This window comes from Aythya fuligula, chromosome 10 (genome assembly GCF_009819795.1).
Source record: "Aythya fuligula isolate bAytFul2 chromosome 10, bAytFul2.pri, whole genome shotgun sequence".
In the NCBI taxonomy this organism is placed as follows: Eukaryota; Metazoa; Chordata; class Aves; order Anseriformes; family Anatidae; genus Aythya; species Aythya fuligula.
The window spans coordinates 1,415,924-1,435,780 of NC_045568.1; the positions used below are offsets into that span (position 1 = coordinate 1,415,924).

Here is a 19,857-nt window from a genome sequence, read left to right on the forward strand (position 1 = left end):
TAAATTACATGCTATGGATAAATAAGTTTTTTTCATCCTGGAAAAAAACAACCCATCCTCTTTGATTAGTTGTCAGTGGCACTGTACCTGTAAAACAGGTCAGTTATTCAGGAAGACCCAGTGATACAGTTTTGAAAGCAAGGCTTTCACAGTTGAAGGTTAACTAACCTTTGTTAGCACAGGCCATCCACTTCAGGTTATCAGCAAACGCAGCTTCTCTTCCAATCAGATAGGTAAAAATACGAACCTGAAAATACAATGAAGAGATCAAGTCAATTAATGCTGCAGCCACTTAAAACCTACACAGTGGAACTTCCCATACAGATATGCAGTTCAGGTATGGATAGACCCTTTTTAAGAAAGTATTACTGCAAGTAATGTCTTCATGGTGAAATATGGCTTTTGTTCGATGTAACAGAACGGCTGATCTCTTTTGATGTTTCTAATATCTGACATGTAACAAACGTTTAGGTTACATGGCTGAAGTATAAGTGAGAATAAACCAAAACCATCAGAGTACATGACAAAACAGTGTTTTATGCAAATCTGTTCTGCATTTATGAATTCAGAAAATTGCTGTGGTGTGGAAGAAGAGGCATAAATAGTAAATACTACTATGGAAGAATCTGAAACTCCAGGCAAGCCAATTCCCATCGGTTTTCAAAATTCATATGCCATTGTCCCTGTGTCAGCCTAGAGGCAGGTACCCACAGGTGGTACTTGTGCTATCATCAAGTGATAAATTGAAGATTCGTGTACAGGGTTGCAACAATTCCAGATAAAAGCATCTGTGCAAAGAGCCACGCCACTGGGCTATGCATGTGCGTGCGCAGATATACACAAAGGGACATCTGTTCAGAGATCCTGCAAATGCAAAATATTTGCCTCATATCCCCTTTTCTCTTCAGATAAACATACATGTACGTTAAGGAATCCTTCCAATCAAGCAGATCAACCACAACTTTATTGTATTTACTGCAAAACAGTATCTGTCTCATCTGTGTATGCTGACTCTATGCTACTTTCTTTTAACAGGAGTGGGTGAATTAACATGAGCTAATGTTATTTTCAGTAATGTGGACAGCAATAAGTAATGCTAAAATACCTGCACATTGACCTATACTATCTCTGCTAAATGATTTTCACTAACACAGCACACTGATATCAAACTCCATGATAGTTTTTGCAATGTGATGCTCTTTACACAGCCCCTGAAATAAACTGACTTAAGTAGCTAAATCCAAGATTAGCGTTAAGGATTTGTCTTTCAGGTTTGATAGAAGCTCAGACATAGAATTTGGACATCTGAAATATTTTTTTTTTTTTGAAGGGTATCATGGTCATTCCCAGTCATAGTCTCCCATTATCAGATATTTCTAGCAAACACTCTATTCGTTTCTTCTCAAAACATCACACTTGTCAAGTTTGTCCAGAATAAAACTTTAAAGTACATGGCATACTATCTGGGAGGTAATAGACTTGTACTTCTGCTCTCTTTTTTTTCTTTTCCTTTTTTCCTTTGATCTTTTTGTTAGCATTATTACTGCTTCGTGGCTTTTTCATGATCAAGATTAGCATCAGTTTTATACCTACTGCAATACTGCTTGGAGAACACTGTTCTGCAAAGAAGATCATCAGTTACTCATCTCTAACGTCTGTGAATCTACAGATATAATTTGATATGGGCCATAGAACACACAACACAACAAAAAACTTTTTCCAGGATGCAGATAAAAAACCCTACACAAGAAATAATGAGACTTCAGGTATGAGACCTAAAACTTTGAAGATTTGTATGGTATTATATAGCTTTCCTTGTTTTTGTTTGTTTGTTTGTTTTTGTTGTTTTGGTTTTTTTTTTCTGTTTGTTTGTTTGTTTTGGGGTGGTGGTGGTGGTTGTTTTGTTGTTGTTTTTCTTTTTTTTTTTTACTGATATACAATTTAATGTTTTTCTGTACCAATATTAAAAATGCTTGAGGGCTGGAAAAAAGTAAAGCTAGTACATGGCAGATTATCCCCTTGCAATCTTCAATCTGGCCTGGAAATTTCAGAGGAAATTAGATTTATATAATTAAGGCCATGACTTCCAAGACATTAGCAGTGTCAGAATGGATACAGGAAGACATGAAAGGAAATGTTGAAGAAAAAACATCTGAGAAAGGTTATTTGGCTCTGGCCCAATAACCTAAAAGAACACTTGAACTTAACTGAATTGTGAGAGAAATAAACAGCTTTTTTTCAGGAGTATAGGACAATTTCTGAGGAGAAATTACTCTTTCAGTTGGCCAATACCAGTTATGTGCCCTGTTGCAAAATGCAAAAATGGTTTTCACATTTTAGATGTGAGAAAAAGCAGCACTGTGTGCAAAGATTGTGACCAGACTTTTAAATTCCTTTAAAGACAACATCTCCAGCAATAGCCTTACACCAGAGAAACAATTCTGATTTTTACGAGTAAGTGCATTCACACACACAAATGCACGCACAATTCTCATCTGAAAAGAACAGTAGCAGACAGATTGTTCAAGACCTGAATAAAATCCATCTAGAGCTATTTGTTACAAGAATAAGTTGCTCATGAATTGCCTGAAAGTAGGAAGAGAAGCATCCACTTGTTATTATTAGGAGAAATACTGTTTTGAAGAAAAACTGAAGGCTACCCGAACATCCTGGACAGAACAAACACCTCACGAGGTCATGGGGCATCCCAAGCTAGGGGAATGGCCCATGCAGGGCAAGGCCACTTCTCAAGGGGACCTCAAGATGCTGAAGGCCTGGGCTGACAGCATCTTCATAAGGTTCAACATGAAAACGTCCTGTATCTGGCACAGAAAAAAAAAAAAAAAAAAAACACATGCACTAGCACAGGTAACAGGGAGATGGTTCAAAAGCAACTTTACAGAAAACTGCCTTGGGTCCATGGGAAACAAGAAGCAGGGAGCCCCTGAGGCAAAAGAGGTCAAGTGCATACTGGGCTGTATAAGCAAGGTGTACACCAGTGAGATTATTCCTCTCTATTCCAAGACCACATCTGGAGTAATGTCACCCCACTACACACACCAGTTTTGGACTCCCCTGTACAAGACAGACACTGACTCACTGACTCATTCTCCTTGAATGCAGCCTCTAAGATGGCATGCAGCCTCTAAGATGGCAAGGGGGAAAAGTCAGAAAAACAGAAACTCTGAAGAGTTCTAAGGAAAAACCTTTTAATCATGAGTGTGATAAAATATAAGAAGACATTGTCCAGAGAATTTGTAGAACCTGCATCCTGGGAGATATGCAAGATCTGGCCAGACGAGTTCCTGAACAGACTAATCTTATTTCACCTTCTCTGAACAAGTTTATTTTCTACAGAAGTTTTAAAATGTACTTGGAGGATTTCTCTCTTTACTCTCAGTTGTGATACTATAGTCCTCATTGTCCCCTTTTCAGTTTTCGTAATGGCCAAATCCTTTCTAGGCATACAGAGTGTCTTGCATTATTATTTTGCCTAAAGACAAGACTTAAAACACAAAATCTTCTCCAGTCTTTCAAAGATAAAATGTAATAGAATTCAATCGTGATTTATATTTATGTCATTTTAAAAAAGATATGCACTGTGTACTGTTGTTAATTAGTTTGAATTAAATAGTATGCATAATCCGACTAAGAGTCTAGAGGACACAGCATTAAAGAATAGTACTTTCATGCTTTGTTGATAGCTACCAAAACCATTAATAAAAAAATCTTTATTTTCTAAACACAAGTGAAAGGGCACAGTGAGATTTATACACTGAAAATATAGCATAAATCACTGTCACAGTTTATCTTTCTGAAAATAATGCTAGAATATAGCCTATGATGAGACTGAATACATCTGAGAGATTTATATCTAATGATCTGCTTTAATCTATACAGAATCAAAAGACACTGTGCTCCTAATAAAAGGAGACCAGCCTTATCTAAAAGAATGAGTGGTAAGCATGATAATAGGTCTAGGCAGCAACCAAACTGCATTAAACCTACAAATAATAAAATTTCAGGAAATAGGTATCATAGATCATTATGAAGAATGGACTGCCTCTGTGATACTGTTGCAAGGATTTTAATGATTTTTCTCTGAGTGCATTTTAAACATATAGTTTATTTGGTATCTGCAGTTTCTCTGGAAGTTATTTAAAGCATCATCAGAAATACTGCTAATTGGTTGGCATTACTTCAAAAATATAAATAAAAGCTATAGACAGCTCACACTGAAGATGAGTGATCATGTCATTAAATGCTCCTTATCCCAATGAGTTTTGTATTTTTCTCTATTCTCTTTTTGCTGCAACATTATATAAATGGCATTTACTAGGTCTACCATAAAGTACAAAATCTTCTGTAAAAAGAAATATGTGCTAAGCTATATTTTTAAAATGCCATCTCTATACTGTTCGTTACTTAATAAAGTGATTTATTATTTATAGTAATATAAGTTCCCAAAGGTATTCTAGTTTAAAAAACAAACAAACAAACAAACAGAGATATTGAAGTTTACCTTTCTTTGTTGATTTTAAAGATACATTAATGGGTTTTATGGATATTGTTTAATTCTCCATTCAGGATAGTAAGAAAAATTCCCAAAATCAGCTCCTATAGCAAACAATTCTGATTATTAACCTACTTCTAAAAGTTTCGTTGATCAGTTCATTGAATCCACCAGTGGAAGGTTAATCCTCTGTGGGCTTGCAGTGGGAAACACTCATGCATCCCTAACCGTTCAGAGTAGAATCAGTTGTACGTACAAAACAAAGCTTGCCATGTCGCTTTCTGCTGTCTGAGATCACAGGAACGACTTAGGTAATAAATGAAGTCAAAACTGAAACTTTCCTGAGTAAGTCTAGAATCTAAATCCCATTTTTCAAAAATAAACTTGGCTCTACATACCTTTTTTATACTGGTTTTACTGTTTTGAATAGGCATAAAGATAAATCTTACATAATAATTCTAGATGCACTGGTACAGACAAATTGTATGTTACCAATAAGCAGGGAAAAAGCAACTGTGATCACAAAACTTCTTTTCTGTATCTATGTAAAAATATAACATAAGTCAACAGTACAGCATTACTGCACTACCTCTGAAAGATAAGTTCTAATTACTTCAACTTCTGCATGTGGACGAGGCCTACACAGTGATGGGTTTACATACAGAATCACAGAAGCACCTAGGTTGGAAGAGACCTCCAAGATCACCAAGTCCAACCTCTGACCTAACACTATCAAGTCCTACACTAAACTATATCACTAAGCGATAGATCTAAATGTCTTTTGAAGACCTCCAGGGATGGTGACTCCACCACTTCCCCGGGCAGCCCATTCCAATGCCTAACAACCCTCTCAGTAAAGAAGTTCTTCCTAAGATCCAACCTAAACCTCCCCTGCCGCAACTTTTGACCATTCCCCCTCGTCCTGTCACCAGGCCTGTGGGAGAATAGACCAACCCCCACCTTGCTACAGCCTCCTTTGAGGCACCCGTAGAGTACGATAAGGTCGCCCCTGAGCCTCCTCTTCTCCAGGCTGAAAAATCCCAGCTCCTTCAGCCGCTCCTCGTAAGACTTCTTCTCCAGACCCCTCACCAGCTTCGTCGCCCTTCTCTTGACTCGCTCGAGCATCTTCATGTCCTTCATGTAGCGAGGGGCCCAAAACTGAACACAGTACTCAAGGTGCAGCCTCACCAGAGCTAAGTACAGGGGGACAATCACTTCCCTAGCCCTGCTGGCCACACTGCTTCTTATGCAAGCCAGGATGCTGTTGGCCTTCTTGGCCACCTGAGCACACTGCTGGCTCATATTCAGCCGACTACCAACCAATACTCCCAGGTCCTTCTCTACCAGGCAACTTTCCAACCACTCATCTCCCAGCCTGTAGCTCTGCTTGGGGTTGTTGTACCCCAGGTGCAGGACCCGGCACTTGGCCTTGTTGAACTTCATACAGTTGGCCTCAGCCCATTGGTCCGGCCTATCCAGATCTTCCTGCAGAGCCTTCCTACCCTCGAGCAGATCAACACACGCACCCAACTTGGTGTTGTCTGCAAGCTTACTGAGGGTAAGCACTCGATCCCCTCATCCAGATGATTGATAAAGATACTAAAGAGGACTGGCCCCAGTACTGATCCCTGGGGAACACCACTAGTAACCGGCCTCCAACTGGATTTGACTCCATTCACCACGACTCTTTGGGCCCGGCTATCCAGCCAGTTTTTAACCCAACAAAGCATACGCCAGTCCAAGCCAAAAGTAGTCAGTTTCTTGAGGAGAACGCTGTGGGAAACAGTGTCAAAAGCCTTGCTGAAGTCAAGGTAGACCACATCCACAGCCTTTCCCTCATTCACCAAGCGCATCACTTTGTCATAGAAGGAGATCAGGTTTGTCAAGCAGGACCTGCCTTTCATAAACCCATGCTGACTTGGTCTGATCACCTGGTTGCCCTATAAGTGGCACGTGATGACACTCAAGAGGATCTGCTCCATGAGTTTCCCTGGTACTGAGGTCGAACTGACAGGCCTTTAGTTCCCCAGGTCTATCCTCCGGCCCTTCTTGTAGATGGGCGTCACGTTTGCTAGCTGCCAGTCGACTGGGACCTCCCCCAATAGCCTGGACTGCCGATATATGATGGAAAGTGGTTTGGCCAGCTCCTTCACCAGTTCTCTCGGTACCCTCGGGTGGATCCCATCCGGCCCCATCGACTTGCGTATATCCAAGTGCTGTAGCAGGTTGCCAACCATTTCCTCCTGGGTTGTGAGTGTCACATCCTGCTCCCCATCCCCTTCCATCAGCTCAGGGTGCTGGGTATCCAGAGAGCAACTGTTTTTGCCGCTAAAGACTGAGGCAAAGAAGGCATTAAGCTCCTCAGCCTGTTCCTCATCTCTCATCACTAAGTTCCTCACCACCACCACCATCCAGTAAAGGATGGAGATTCTCCTTAGTCCTCCTTTTCGTGTTAATGTATTTAGAAAAAAAATATTTTGTTGTCTTTAACGGCAGTAGCCACACTGAGCTCTAGATGAGCTTTAGACTTTCTAATTATGTCCCTACACATCCTTGCAACATCCTTATAATGCTTCTGAGTGGTCTGCCCTCTTTTCCAAAGATCATAAACACTTTTTTTTTTTTTTTCATAAGCTCTAGCGACAACTCTCTGTTCAGCCAAGTCGGTCTTCTTCCGCACCGGCTCATCTTTGGGCACATGGGGACAGACCTCTCCTGAGCCATTAAGATTTCTTTCTTGAAGAGTGCCCAGCCTTCCTGGACTTTTCTGCCCTTCAGAACCACCTCCCAGGGGACTCTGCCAACCAGTGTCCTGAACAGCTCAAAGTCAGCCCTACGGAAGTCCAAGACTGCGGGTTTACAGGTCCCCCTTGTGACTTCACCAAGAATAGAGAACTCTACCATTTTGTGGTCACTCTGGCCAAGACAGCTCCCGACCACCACATCTCCCACCAGTCCTTCTCTGTTTGTAAATGGAAAGTCCAGTGGAGCACCTCCCCTGGTAGGCTCACTAACCAGCTGCATCAGGAAGCTATCTTCCACGCTCTCCAGAAACCTCCTAGACTGCTTCCTCTGAGCCGTACTGCATGTCCAGGGTATGTCTGGGAAGATGAAGCCCTCCACGAGGACAAGAGCCAACGATTTCACAATTTTTGCCAACTGCCTGTAGAATTCCTCATCCATCTCCTCATCCAGGTTTGGCAGTCTGTAACAGACCCCCACCAGGATGCCTGCCTTGTTGGCCTTCCCACCAATCCTAACCCATAGGGACTCAACCTTATCATTCCCAGTCTCAGCCTCAAGTTCCACAACATCAAAACACTCTCTAATATAGAGAGCCACACCACCACTCCTTCTGCGCTGCCTGTCCCTTCTGAAGAGCCTATAGCCAGACATTGAAGCACTCCAGTCATGGGAGTGGTCCCACCACATTTCAGCGATGGCAACCAAGTCATAGCCTGTCTGCTGCACGATGGCTTCCTGCTCCTCCTGTTTGATGCCCATGCTGTGTGCATTAACGCAGATGCACTTCAGCTGGGCCACTGCCTGCTCCCCTGCCCCTAACATTGTTCTCCCTGGCACACCTCTAATAAGCCTTATTCCCTCCCTATCCCTGTCCCCTTCCTACCTAGTTTAAAGCCCTCTCAATGAGCCCTGCCAGCTCCTGTGCTAGTGTCTGTTTTCCCCTTCGAGACAGGTGGGACCCATATGCAGTTAGTGGGCTGGGTGCTGAGTAAAGTGCCCCATGGTCAAAAAACAAATAAATACATTTCTGTGTTGGCACAAGCCTCTGAGCCAGGTGTTTATCAGGTGGGCTTTCTGAGTCCTCTCTGTACCCCTCCCTGCCACTGCAGGGATGGAGGAAAGAATGACCTGTACTCCCGCTCTATGTACTAATTGTCCCAGTTCCCTAAAGTCTCATTTAATAGCCTTCAGACTTCTCTCTTCAGTATCATCTCTGCCAGCCTGGACTATCAAAAGAGGATAACAGTCAAAAGGGCGAACCAGGTTAGGAAGCTTTCTGGCAACATTCCTGACCCTGGCCCCAGGGAGGCAGCAGACTTCCCTACCGGTAGGGTCAGGCTGACAAATAGGACCCTCTGTTCCCCTGAGAAGGGAGTTGCCTACAACAATTACTCTTCTATCTTTCTTAGTGGTGACAGTCTTGATGTGTGGAGTTGACTTCCTTGCCCTAGGCATCCTCCTGGGTAGACCTACCACCTCATCCTCACCCACCGGTCTCTCAAGCTCCAGGGTCTCAAACCTGTTGTGTAAGGGCACCTGGGGAGGCAGGGCTGGTAGGGAGGGGGGTTGCCTGTGATGTTGAGCAGGGACCTGTTTCCATTCTTCCCTCTGCCCGACAGGGCAAGGGGTCCACCATTGTTTGGGGTGACTCACCCCGATGCCTTTCCTTCAAGCCTTGCAGGGAGTTGCCCCACAGGTCTATCTCCTGCTCACACTCCCTGGTGGCCCTCAACCTCTCCACCTCCTCCTTTAGCTCTGCCACCAGGCAGACCAGGTCATCCACCTGCTCACACCTCACACACACGGTGTCTCTGCCGCCCTCAGAGGGCAGCAACAGGCTCAAGCACTCCCTGCATCCAGAGACCTGAACTGCTGCATTTTTGAGCAGGCACTCAGTCTGGGTGGCCACAGACTGTCTAAAAAGAGCTCACACATTGTTATAGTTGCTATTAAAAATGTTATTGTAAATAGACTAGACATTAGGCACCAGATTTAATATCCATCTGTATTCTCAGATGCTATGTAAGATAAATGCTGATCAGTAAAAACTGTTTAAAAAATGTTAATAGTGACCACCATATTTTCTTCTTTCTGTATCTGAAGTAACTGAATGGAGAGTGTCAGAACAGTTCTGCTCTGAAAAATGATTCCATGGAACATCTATTTTACTCAAATAATCCTACAAAGAAAGGCATAGAGAGCTGGGGCTGTTCAGCCTACAGAAAAGAAGGCTCCGGGGTGACCTCACTGCAACCTTTCAGTACTTGAAGGGGACTTATAAACAACACGGCGAGCAACTCTTTGCTCATTTAGATATTGACAGGATGAGGGGGAATGGTTTTAAACTAAAAGAGGGGAGATTTAGATTAGAGGTTAGGAGGAAATTCTTCACTCAGAGGGTGGTGAGGCACTGGAACAGGTTGCCCAGAGAGGTTGTGGATGTCTGGAGGTGTTCAAGACCAGGTTAGATGAGGCCTTGAGCAACCTGATCTAGTGGGTGACATCCCTGTGTATGGCAGGGGGGTTGGAACTAGATGATCTTTGAGGTCCCTTACAACCCAAGCCATTCTATGATGAGCAACTTCAACCATCAACCTGACCTACCAAGTCCCATTACTAAACGGTGTCACTTACTGCCATGTCCACACATCTCTTAGAATCATAGAAACATAGAAACACAAGATTGGAAAGGACCTATAAGATCATTTAGTCCAACCATCCTACTATTACCAATACTACCCATTAAGCTACTAAATCACGTCGTAGCACCTTGTCCAGGTACTTCTTGAACACTGTGAGGGACAGTGACTCCACCATCTCCCTGGACAGGCCGTTCCAGCGCCTGACTACTCTTTGAGAGAAAAAGTTTTTCCTGATATCTAATATAAATCTTCCCAGGTGCAACTTGTGGCCATTCCCTCAAGTCCTATCATTAGTTATCTGAGGAGGGCCGACCCACTCCTCACCACAAGCTCCCTTCAGGAAGTTGTAGAGTCGTTGTACAGTGCAATGAGGTCTCCCCTGAGGCTTCTCTTCTCCAGACTAAACAACCCCAGTTCCCCCAGCCGCCCCTCATTTAAGACTTGTGTTCCAGGCCCCTCACCATTTTTTTTGCCCTTCTCTGGACACGCTCCAGGACCTCAATATCCTTCTTGTAGTGAGGTGAACACAGTAGTCAAGGTGTGGCCTCACCAAAGGTGAGTACAGGGGGATGATGACCTCCTTGCTCCTGCTGGCTACACTATTTCTAATACAGGCCAGGATGCCGTTGGCCTTCTTGGCTCCCTGGGCACACTGCTGGTTCATGTTCAGGTGAGCATTGATCCACACTCCCAGGTCCCTTTCCTCTTCACAGTCTTCTAGTCACTCTGCCCCAAGCCTATAGCATTGCATGGGGTTATTGCGGCCAAAGTGCAGGACGTGGTACTTGGCCTTGTTAAACATCATCCTGTTTGCCTCAGCCCAGCAGTCCAGTCTATCTCAAGGTCCACCCTACCCTCAGGCAGATCGACAGTACCTCACAACTTGCTGTTGTCTGCAAACTTACTCAGGGTACACTTCATCTCCTCATCTAGGTCATCAATAAAGGTATTAACAAGATAGGCCCCAGTACTGACCCCTGGGGGACACCACTTGTAACAAGTCGCCATCTGGATTTAACTCCATTAACCACAACCCACTGGGCATGGCCCTCAAGACAGTTCTTTACACAGAGAAGAGTATACCTGTCCAGGCAATGGGCAGCCAGTTTCCCTGGGAGGATACTGTGGGAGATGTGTCAAAAGCCTTGCTGAAGTCTAAGTAGACTACATCAACAGCCCTTCCCTCATCTACCAGTCTACTCACACGATAATAGAAGGAGATGAGGATCGACAAGCATGACCTGCCTTTTGTGAACCCGTGCTGCTGGGCCTGATCCCCTGGATGCCATGCAAGTACCATGTGATCTCACTCAAGATGATTCGCTCCATAACTTTGCCTGGAACCGAGGTCAGGCTGACAGTTCCTCAGGTCCTCCTTATGGCCCTTCTTGTAGATGGGAGTCACATCAGCAAGCCTCCAGTCCTCTGGGACCTCTCCAGATAACCAGGAATGCCAATAGATGGTGGAAAGCAACTTGGCAATTACTTTCACCAGCTCCCTCAGCACCCTAGGGTGGAGCTTGTCTGGCCCCATGGACTTGTGACATTCCAGATGGAGGAGCAGGTTTCTGTCTCTTCCTGGATCACAGGGAGTGATTCTCTATCTGAATCACAGGGGACGTCCAGGTCAGGGTGTAAAGTACCCTGAGGATAACTGATCTGACTATTAAAGACAGATGTAAAGGTGTTGAGAACCTCAGCCTTATCCTTATCATTATCCTCAGTGATCACATTCCCTGCGGCATGAAGTAAAGGTTCTGCTCTTGCTGTTAATATATTTGTAAAAGTATTTCTTGATCTCTTTTATTGCAGTGGCCAATCTGAGTTCAAGCTGGGCTTTTGCCTTCCTCTCTGCATATCTTAGAAACTTCCTTGTAGTTGCCCCAAGTAGCCTGTCCATTCTTCCAGTGGACGTAGACTCTTTTTCTCCTGGAGTCTCAATAAAAGTTCCTGGTTCATCCATACCAGTCTTCTTCCCCTCCGGCTCGCATTACAGGACTCAGGAACAGCCTGCTCTTGTGCCTTTAAGATTTGCTTCTTGAGGAGTGTCCAGGCTTCCTGGACCCCTTTGCCCTTCAGGAGTGACTCCCAAGGGTCTCCTGCAACAATAGGTCAAAGTCTGCCCTCCATAAGTTCAAGACAACAGTTTTGCTAGTTGCCCTTCTGACATCACCAAGGATAGAAAACTCTACATTTCATGGTCACTCTGCCCAAGGCAGTCCCCAACTTTCACATCTCCCATCAGTCCTCTGTTAGTGAAGAGCAGGTCTAGTGGGGCACCTCCCCTGGTAGGCTCTTGAATCAGCTGTGTCAGGAAGCTATCTTCCCCACACTCTAGAAACCTCCTGGACTGGTTCCTCTGTGCACTATTATACTTCCAGCATATATCAAGGAAGCTGAAGTCTCCCATGAGAATGAGTGCTGGTGATCATGTAACTTTTGCAAGCTTCTCATAGGATGCCTCATCCATTTCTTTGTCCTGATTAGGCTTTCTATGACAGACCCCCACCAAGATGTCACCCCTACAGGCCTTCTCCCTGATCCTTATCCATAGACACTCAAGTTCATCATTTATCTTAAATAACACCAGGGATGAGGACTCAACCACTTCCCTGGGCAGCATGTTCCAATGACTAAGTGCCCTATCTGTGAAGAAAAAAAATACGTATCTAAAGGTTCTTTCAAGATTCTATAAACCACACATTCTATAGGTAAAAGAAATTCCTTCAGTCTGTGTCTCAGAATACGTTCTCCCAAGTTTTTGACTATCACAAAAATACCAATGCCCTTCACCATCACAAGGTACGTTAGACAGTCTAACACAGAATATGGATTTTCTGTATTTCAAAGTGACGCGTAATTGCTGATTTAAAAATAAATAATAAAAATGCCTATTGTCAGCATATAAATTCAGTACATTAGACAAAAGATTTACTATTTCTAATTTGCATTAAGAATGAAATTCTGTTTGGGGACAAAATTGAGTTTTTGGTACCTGTTTGAAGTACCTTTATTGTTTTTCTTTTTCTTTTCTTTTTCTATTTTTTTATTTTTGGTGTGAATTAGTACTTTGTTCATTTTTTAAAAGGGTATTAGATTTGTTGTTGTTGTTGTTTTAAGAACTATTTTGTATTCCTTTGTTTCTGAGTGATATGGTTGAGAAAAATTCCAACTGCTGAAGAGCAATTTATCTCATTGTGCAGTCATAGTGGTTTGTTTAAAGAGTTTCAAGGGCCCTCACACAGAAGAACATGAGTTTTATGCTTTTACAGTTGTGTCAGGATGTCATGCATAGGCACGCTCTAGAAACCTTCAGGAAGACAAATGGGCAGAGCAGGTTGTCTGTGACAGTCCTTGTTACAAAAACAGAAACAGGAGGCAGATCCAGAAAGAAATACTGCCATAAGATATAAAGAAGGGTCTTGTGTCAATGATAAAGATGACGGGATGTAGGAGCAATGCATCCTGTACCCTTTTAAACTCAAGTTCTATGACTTTGGGGAGACTATAACAGATTTCGGAGAAATAGGTGCCAGCTTTGAGCCCTCAGATGGCTGTTACTACTAAGCCTTTATGCCAGGCCTGTTCCTCTTCCTCGCAACTAGTCACGCTCGTTTTTCCCGTGATACTGTAAGCATCAGATCTCTTCGGATGCAGAAGAAACACTGTCTCTCCATCCCCTGAGCAACGACTGAAGCAGGTGCAGCAGCCTTCCCCCAGCAGCCCCGCTTGAGGGCAATCTCGCAGCTGTGGCCCACTCAGGCTCGCAGCAGGACACCAAAACTGTGCCAGGCCAGAGCAGGCGGCAGCAGCACGCTTGCCCCAGGCGGAAGCCGCAAGGCGGGCTCTGGTCACCCCAGCAGCCCGGCTGGCCCCAGCGGCTGAGCACTGCGCCCTTCAGGCTGGGACTGGCTCCCCAGTTTTCATCAAAAATCCAAAACACAGCAGTGTGTGAGCCTCTATGAAGAAAATTAACTCTGTCCCAACCAAAACCATAACAAACTGTACAAAGAGAACATTTTAATTTAGGCAGAGTTAGTAAGATCAAAGCTGTTAAGGGCTAGTCTCAGAAGATCCAATAACGACATTCACATAGACTACATATGCCCTGGCTAACTTTGTATAAGCCAAATGAGAAAAACACCTTTCAACATCAGAGCTTTGACTGAATCAGGATACCATTTTCATCTTAAGAAGAAATCTTCATCAAATGGGTATAAAGTACCTCTCTGGCAAAAGGCCTATGACTGAAAGACAACCCTTCAGTTTTGGATAATTATGAAAGCTTTGTAACATGTTTGAGAGAGATACCTGAATCTAAATATTCTCAGTTTCTGAACTGTAAAATGTGAGATCAACCATATCGAGCTTTAGCATAAACTGTTTGCTGTGGAGAAAGCAAATATTCTCAGACAAAAACACCAGTTAGGATTTGTTACATCCTGTCTACAAAACTGAAAGTTGTAGATGTTATCAGATTCACCGAGTGCAGAGCAAAGCTCAGTCCAAGAGCAAAAACTGTAATCTTTGGAATGCACAGATCATGATTTGGATTACACAGATAATTTGTTCTCTATTCTTAGTTACATTATCTAATTTTGAAAAAGAAGTGAGTTCTATTAATAAGTTTCTTACTGTTGCAGCTAGGGACTGCTCTGAACTTTGAACCTTTAAAATCTGGACAGAAAGCTTATATAAAATGTCAGAGACGCACACACTCGACCATTAGTGAGGAAACCTAAGAATGATGATTAAAATGACAGTTATTTCAGTGCCAACCACTTCATCTGAAATATCCGCTTAACAGTTTCATCCATTATGCACAGACTAATCTGCAGTCCCGGAACGGCCCTCACCTCTGAAACTTCATTTAACTAGCAGAACAGAGAAGAAAATAGGAACCTTCTTCTGTCTATGTTAAATGAGACAAGTCAATCTGCAAGATTCTACACACTGGAACTACGAAGACATATCTTCATGCCAAGCAGGACTATAAAATAGTATTTCCAGAAACTTAAAATACAGTGTGGGAGTGGAAACAGGAATTCTACTTGCAGCTGACAGTAGAGACGTCTGTTTGCAGCTGCAAACTACTTCATGGACACCTTAAGCAAAGCAGCCTTTCCTTTCTGGCTCAGCAAGAAATACTAATAGTTCTGTGGCAAGACATATGAAATAGGAGTTATAAGTAGGATATAAAGATGAAATTCAAGTTCCCATAGTTATTATGGTCAAAGAATGCCCCAGCTAGTCTCTCCGCAAATGAGAAAACTGACTGATTTGGAACATTGGATCAACATGTGACTTAACGATTGCCTGAACTTTCAGGCAGCCTCACTGTAAAGAACTGGCTTATTGCAGGAGCTCTCTGGGTGGGAATTTTGGACAGTTTGAGAATATCTGATAGATGGCTGATGTGGTTGCTGAGCTGCTCTCCATCATATTTGGAAAATCATGGCTGTCAGGTGAAGTCCCCAGTGACTGAAAAAAAAGGGAAACTTTACTCCCATTTTTACAAAAGGGAGAAAGGAAGACCCAGAGGACTACAGGCTGGTGAGCCTCACCTCTGTGACTGGGAAGATCATAGAGCAGATCCTTCCGGAAGACATGTTAAGGCACATACGAGATAAAGAGGTGATCCGAGACAACCAGCATGGCTTCACCAAAGGCAGATCTTGCCTAACCAATCTGGTGGCCTTCTATAATGGACTGACGGCATTGGTGGACAAAGGAAGGGCGATGGATGTCATCTACTTGGACTTAAGCAAAGCCTTTGATATGGCCCCTCACCACATTCCTCTCTCTAAGTTGGAGAGGTATGGATTTGAAGGATGGACTGTTAGATGGATAAAGAATTGGTTGGCTAGTTGCAGCCAAAGGGTTGTGGTCAACGGTTTTATGCTGGGTGGAGGCTGGTCACAAGTAATGTCCCTCAGGGATTGTTCTTGGGACCAGTTCTCTTCAGTATCATTATCAGAGACACAGAATCAAGTACACCTTCAGCAAGTTTGCAGATGACACTAAGCTGAGCAGTGCAGCTGATACAGGGATCAGCTGATGAGGGAAGGGATGCCATCCAGAGGGACCTGGACAGGCTGGATAAGTGGGCCCATGAGAATCTGCTGAGGTTCAACAAGGCCAAGTGCAAGGTGCTGCACTTGGGCTGGGGCAATCCCAGGTATTTATATAGACCGGGCGAAGAAGAACTTGAGAGCAGCCTTGCAGAGAAGGACTTGGGGGTCCTGATGGACAAGAAGCTCACCTGAACCGGCAGTGTGCGCTTGCAGCCCAGAATGCCAACTATGTCCTGGGCTGCATTAAAAAAGGGGTGGCCAGCAGGTAGAGGGAGGTGATTTTCCCCCTTTACTCTGCTCTTGGGAGACCCCACCTGGAATACTGTGCAGGCCTAGGGCCCCCAGCACAAGACAGATGTGGAGCTCTTGGAATGGGTCCAAGGAGGGCCACTAAGATGATCAGAGGGCTGGAGCACCTCTCCTACGAAGAAAGGTTTAGGGAACTGGGCTTGTTTAGCTTGGAGAAGAGAAGGATTCAAGGAGATCTCATTGCAGCCTTCCAGTACTTGAAGGGAGCATATAAACAGGAGGGGGAACACCTGTTTACATGTGTTCATAGTGATAGGACAAGGGGGAATGGTGTAAACCATTTTAACCATTTTAAACATAAGACAAGGGAGATTTAGGTTAGATATTAGGAGGAAGTTTTTCACTCGGAAGGTGGGGAGGCACTGGAACAGGTTGCCCAGAGAGGTTGTGGATATCCCATCCCTGGAGGCATTCGAGGCCAGGATGGATGTAGCTCTGGGCAGCCTGGCTCTAGTGGTTGGCAACCCTGCCCAGAGCAGGGGGGTTGAAACTAGATGATCTTTAAGTTCCTTTACAACTCAGGCCATTCTATGATTTTCCCAGACAACTCATGCTAGACCACCTGATAAGCACTATTTGTATATTTCAATGTATTGATTCAGAGCCTGGTTGGAGAAACTGGGCATCCCAGAGATTTCTTAATGCAATTAGCGCTGTAGAATTGACTGATTCTGTATATTCCCTGTACAGGGAAAAGATACTTCCATAGTTATCATAACAGAAAGTGTCAAGAACATTGGAGAGTCATCTGGACATACTTAAGACAGTTAAGAAATGTTTTGAACCTAATTTATGACAGCAAGTAACAGTCAATCATGCCTGTGCTAGAGTAGTCATAAAAAGCCACTGGTCAGATGGAAATAAAGATTCAGTAGAAGGGCAATATGGAATATCTCAGTACAGCTGAAGACTGTTGCAAGGACCTTTGCCGTCATCTTGGCAGAAGCAAGCATCCTAGTCAACGTACTCAATTCGCAAATTGAGCATTACCCTATATACAGACCCCCACGAAAGTGATTTAACATTTTGGTCTTTGCAACAGTCTCAATGGTGTATTGGTCAAAGGACTTCAATTTCCACTTGATCAACAGCTTAAAAAATGACAGTTGCAGATGAGACCTAGATTTGATTTATGTGCTGTAATTTCAAGATTCACAAAAGCAATTCTCAAATGGCCTGAATTTGGTAAACCCAATAATTCACAAGGCCGCCATTTATTTAGGTAACTCACTCTTGATAGTAAAACTTTCCAGGAAGAAAAAAATGTTGGTCTTCCTTTATTTATTTTAACCTGTGCTGCAGATGGTCTTCTGCAAAGAGAAGGTGGACAACCTGGAAAAAGATGACTATTTGTATTGACATTTCTTTTCCTACTCTACCTAAACCTATTCATGTGTTATTTAAAAGGCACTGAACGTTTACACAGTTTAGTATATTAAAAGCATATTTAAATATTTGTGTATCTTTAATTAAAAGCAGAGCAGAATGATTAATAGTTTTCATTAAGAGCTGGTCTAGTGCCACTCCTCTAAATACAACTCCCAGAGCTACATTCTCAAAGTCTGGTGCTGACAAAAAGTAAATTCTGGTTCACTCATTTGGAATATGACCAGGAGAGCACATGGGAAGAATACAGGGAAAAGTAACAGCTTAAGGTGAAAAGAAGAATGTCCATTTTGAAATTCTCATGTGCAGATCTAGGCAGATCTATTTTTCTATTCAGAACAATTGCTTTAGGGATGCTGTCTATTCTTTAGAAAGTCTACCAAACAGTTAAAAGAAATAAATAAACCAACTGGAACAAAAATAAGCATGTTAACTTTACAACTTGTATTTCTGGTGGCAGAATCAACAATTACATCGCATTCTAATTTGCCAGGGTTAACTTCTGATTCTATTCTTTTGCTGTTTTAGTTTTATGTTGTGAGTTACTTGTCTCTTCAGAATCTGTTCCTTTTTCTGCTGATTAGGGATTTTTCATACTCCATTTCTTAAGCTTTATTATAGCAGAAATATTCTTACAATCAACTACACAGCATAAACTCAAACTTTCATCCTTTAAACACCAGGAACTGGCTTATCTTCCTCGGGATCCTGCTGCTTTATAATTTCTGACCGCTATTTTAGGTTCAAATTCCCAACCTAAACTTGCAATTTAGAAAGAACTTGAGGTTTTAATTATGCTTCTACTGCTTCCCTCCCAAAATTACACCGTGCCATTTCAAAATTGATCTTCAATATTACTCCTTACATAATCCCATCCTCTTGTTCCTCCCTCTTTTTGTACAATTCTACCTCAGAAGAGGCCAACAAAAAAGGGGAAATTGATGCTACAATTGATCCATGTTACCCTACCACACTTGCCTGTAAGAAACAATCTGAATGCAGTCATAGAGGTGTTTGGGAGTCACACTGGATCCATTCATCAAGATCACAGAAATTTACATTCAGAAAAAATGTGAACATGACGTGTCTTTGCACAGGAAAATTTCAAATTCAAAAAGAAAATAATGGTGAATTTGCAAGACATAGCAATTTTGAGGTGTTGTATTATGTCTTGTAACTTTAGTCTACACATGCACACAAACCTATTCAAAAATAATACCTGCATTTCAAGACTCTATTCCAATGTATCTTGTTGTTGCAAAGGGCACAAGAAACAGGGCAATGAACAGGCATGGGAAAAGAGCAGAAGAAATACGTCAGTCTAGAAACTTCATCTTGCCTCTGAACACCTTCAGTGATTTTTATTTATTCTAGCTCTTTCTTATTATGAAGTGGCGAAAAAAGAAGTTAAGGATTGATTTGCACTGATAACCCAGTGGGAAGTTCCATGAAGACAATGTTTTAAATAAGCAAACAAAATTGTACTGATGAAGGCCACAAAGCCCTGTGATACAATGCAAGATAGCACTACCACAGTATCTTCTATCCTATTAGAGATCTTTACCCTATAAGGTGCTGAAAGACTCAATTTACACTGCACTGAGAGAAAGCCATGCAATTGAAGCCATAACCTAACAAAAATGAATCCTTAAACCTTAAGTTAATTAGTAAAAGGTTCTTCATCATTAATTTTTCTCCTTTAGTATTTCAAATATCCCTTTTGTAAAAGTTTGCATTTCCTCATATTTTCTCTTTCCTGCAATTACATACTGTATCCAGGCAATTTTATAACAGTGTTTTGTATTATCTTGGTATCCTATGCACTGTGAATTTTACCCTAAATACTGATAGAACAGTTAACAGAAACAAAAATTGGATGGTCTATTTAACTGGAAAATAAGATTCTGCAAGCAAAAACAGTAACAAAGAAAAACAGTTAATCTGTCTGGGGATCATCAGGCAGCTGAGTCCTGCTTTCCCAAACATCTGCCTCCCCATCAGCTCTTTGAATAGACCTACTTCAGAATACACATGCAGAAAAAAAGGAAATTGATGCTGCAATTAATTCCTCTTGGTCAGGAGACAACATTACTATGTCACATTTACCTGTGAGGAAAGTATCTAGTTCTATGATTGTTAAGAAACACTTAGAAAATTCAAACAAGCTAGGGGTTTTACATAAGACATT

General features: G+C 42.6%; 1 protein-coding gene across 8 annotated transcripts in view; it reads right to left on the bottom strand.

The window, feature by feature from the left end:
* Positions 1-19,857, bottom strand: part of CACNA2D3 (calcium voltage-gated channel auxiliary subunit alpha2delta 3) — a 518,406-nt gene that overhangs the window by 180,458 nt on the left and 318,091 nt on the right. For all 8 annotated transcript variants that reach the window (XM_032193911.1, XM_032193905.1, XM_032193903.1 and 5 more), the window contains one exon: positions 169-247. In XM_032193911.1, the coding sequence (XP_032049802.1) occupies positions 169-247 (79 nt within the window). The remainder of the gene's footprint in view (positions 1-168; positions 248-19,857) is intronic.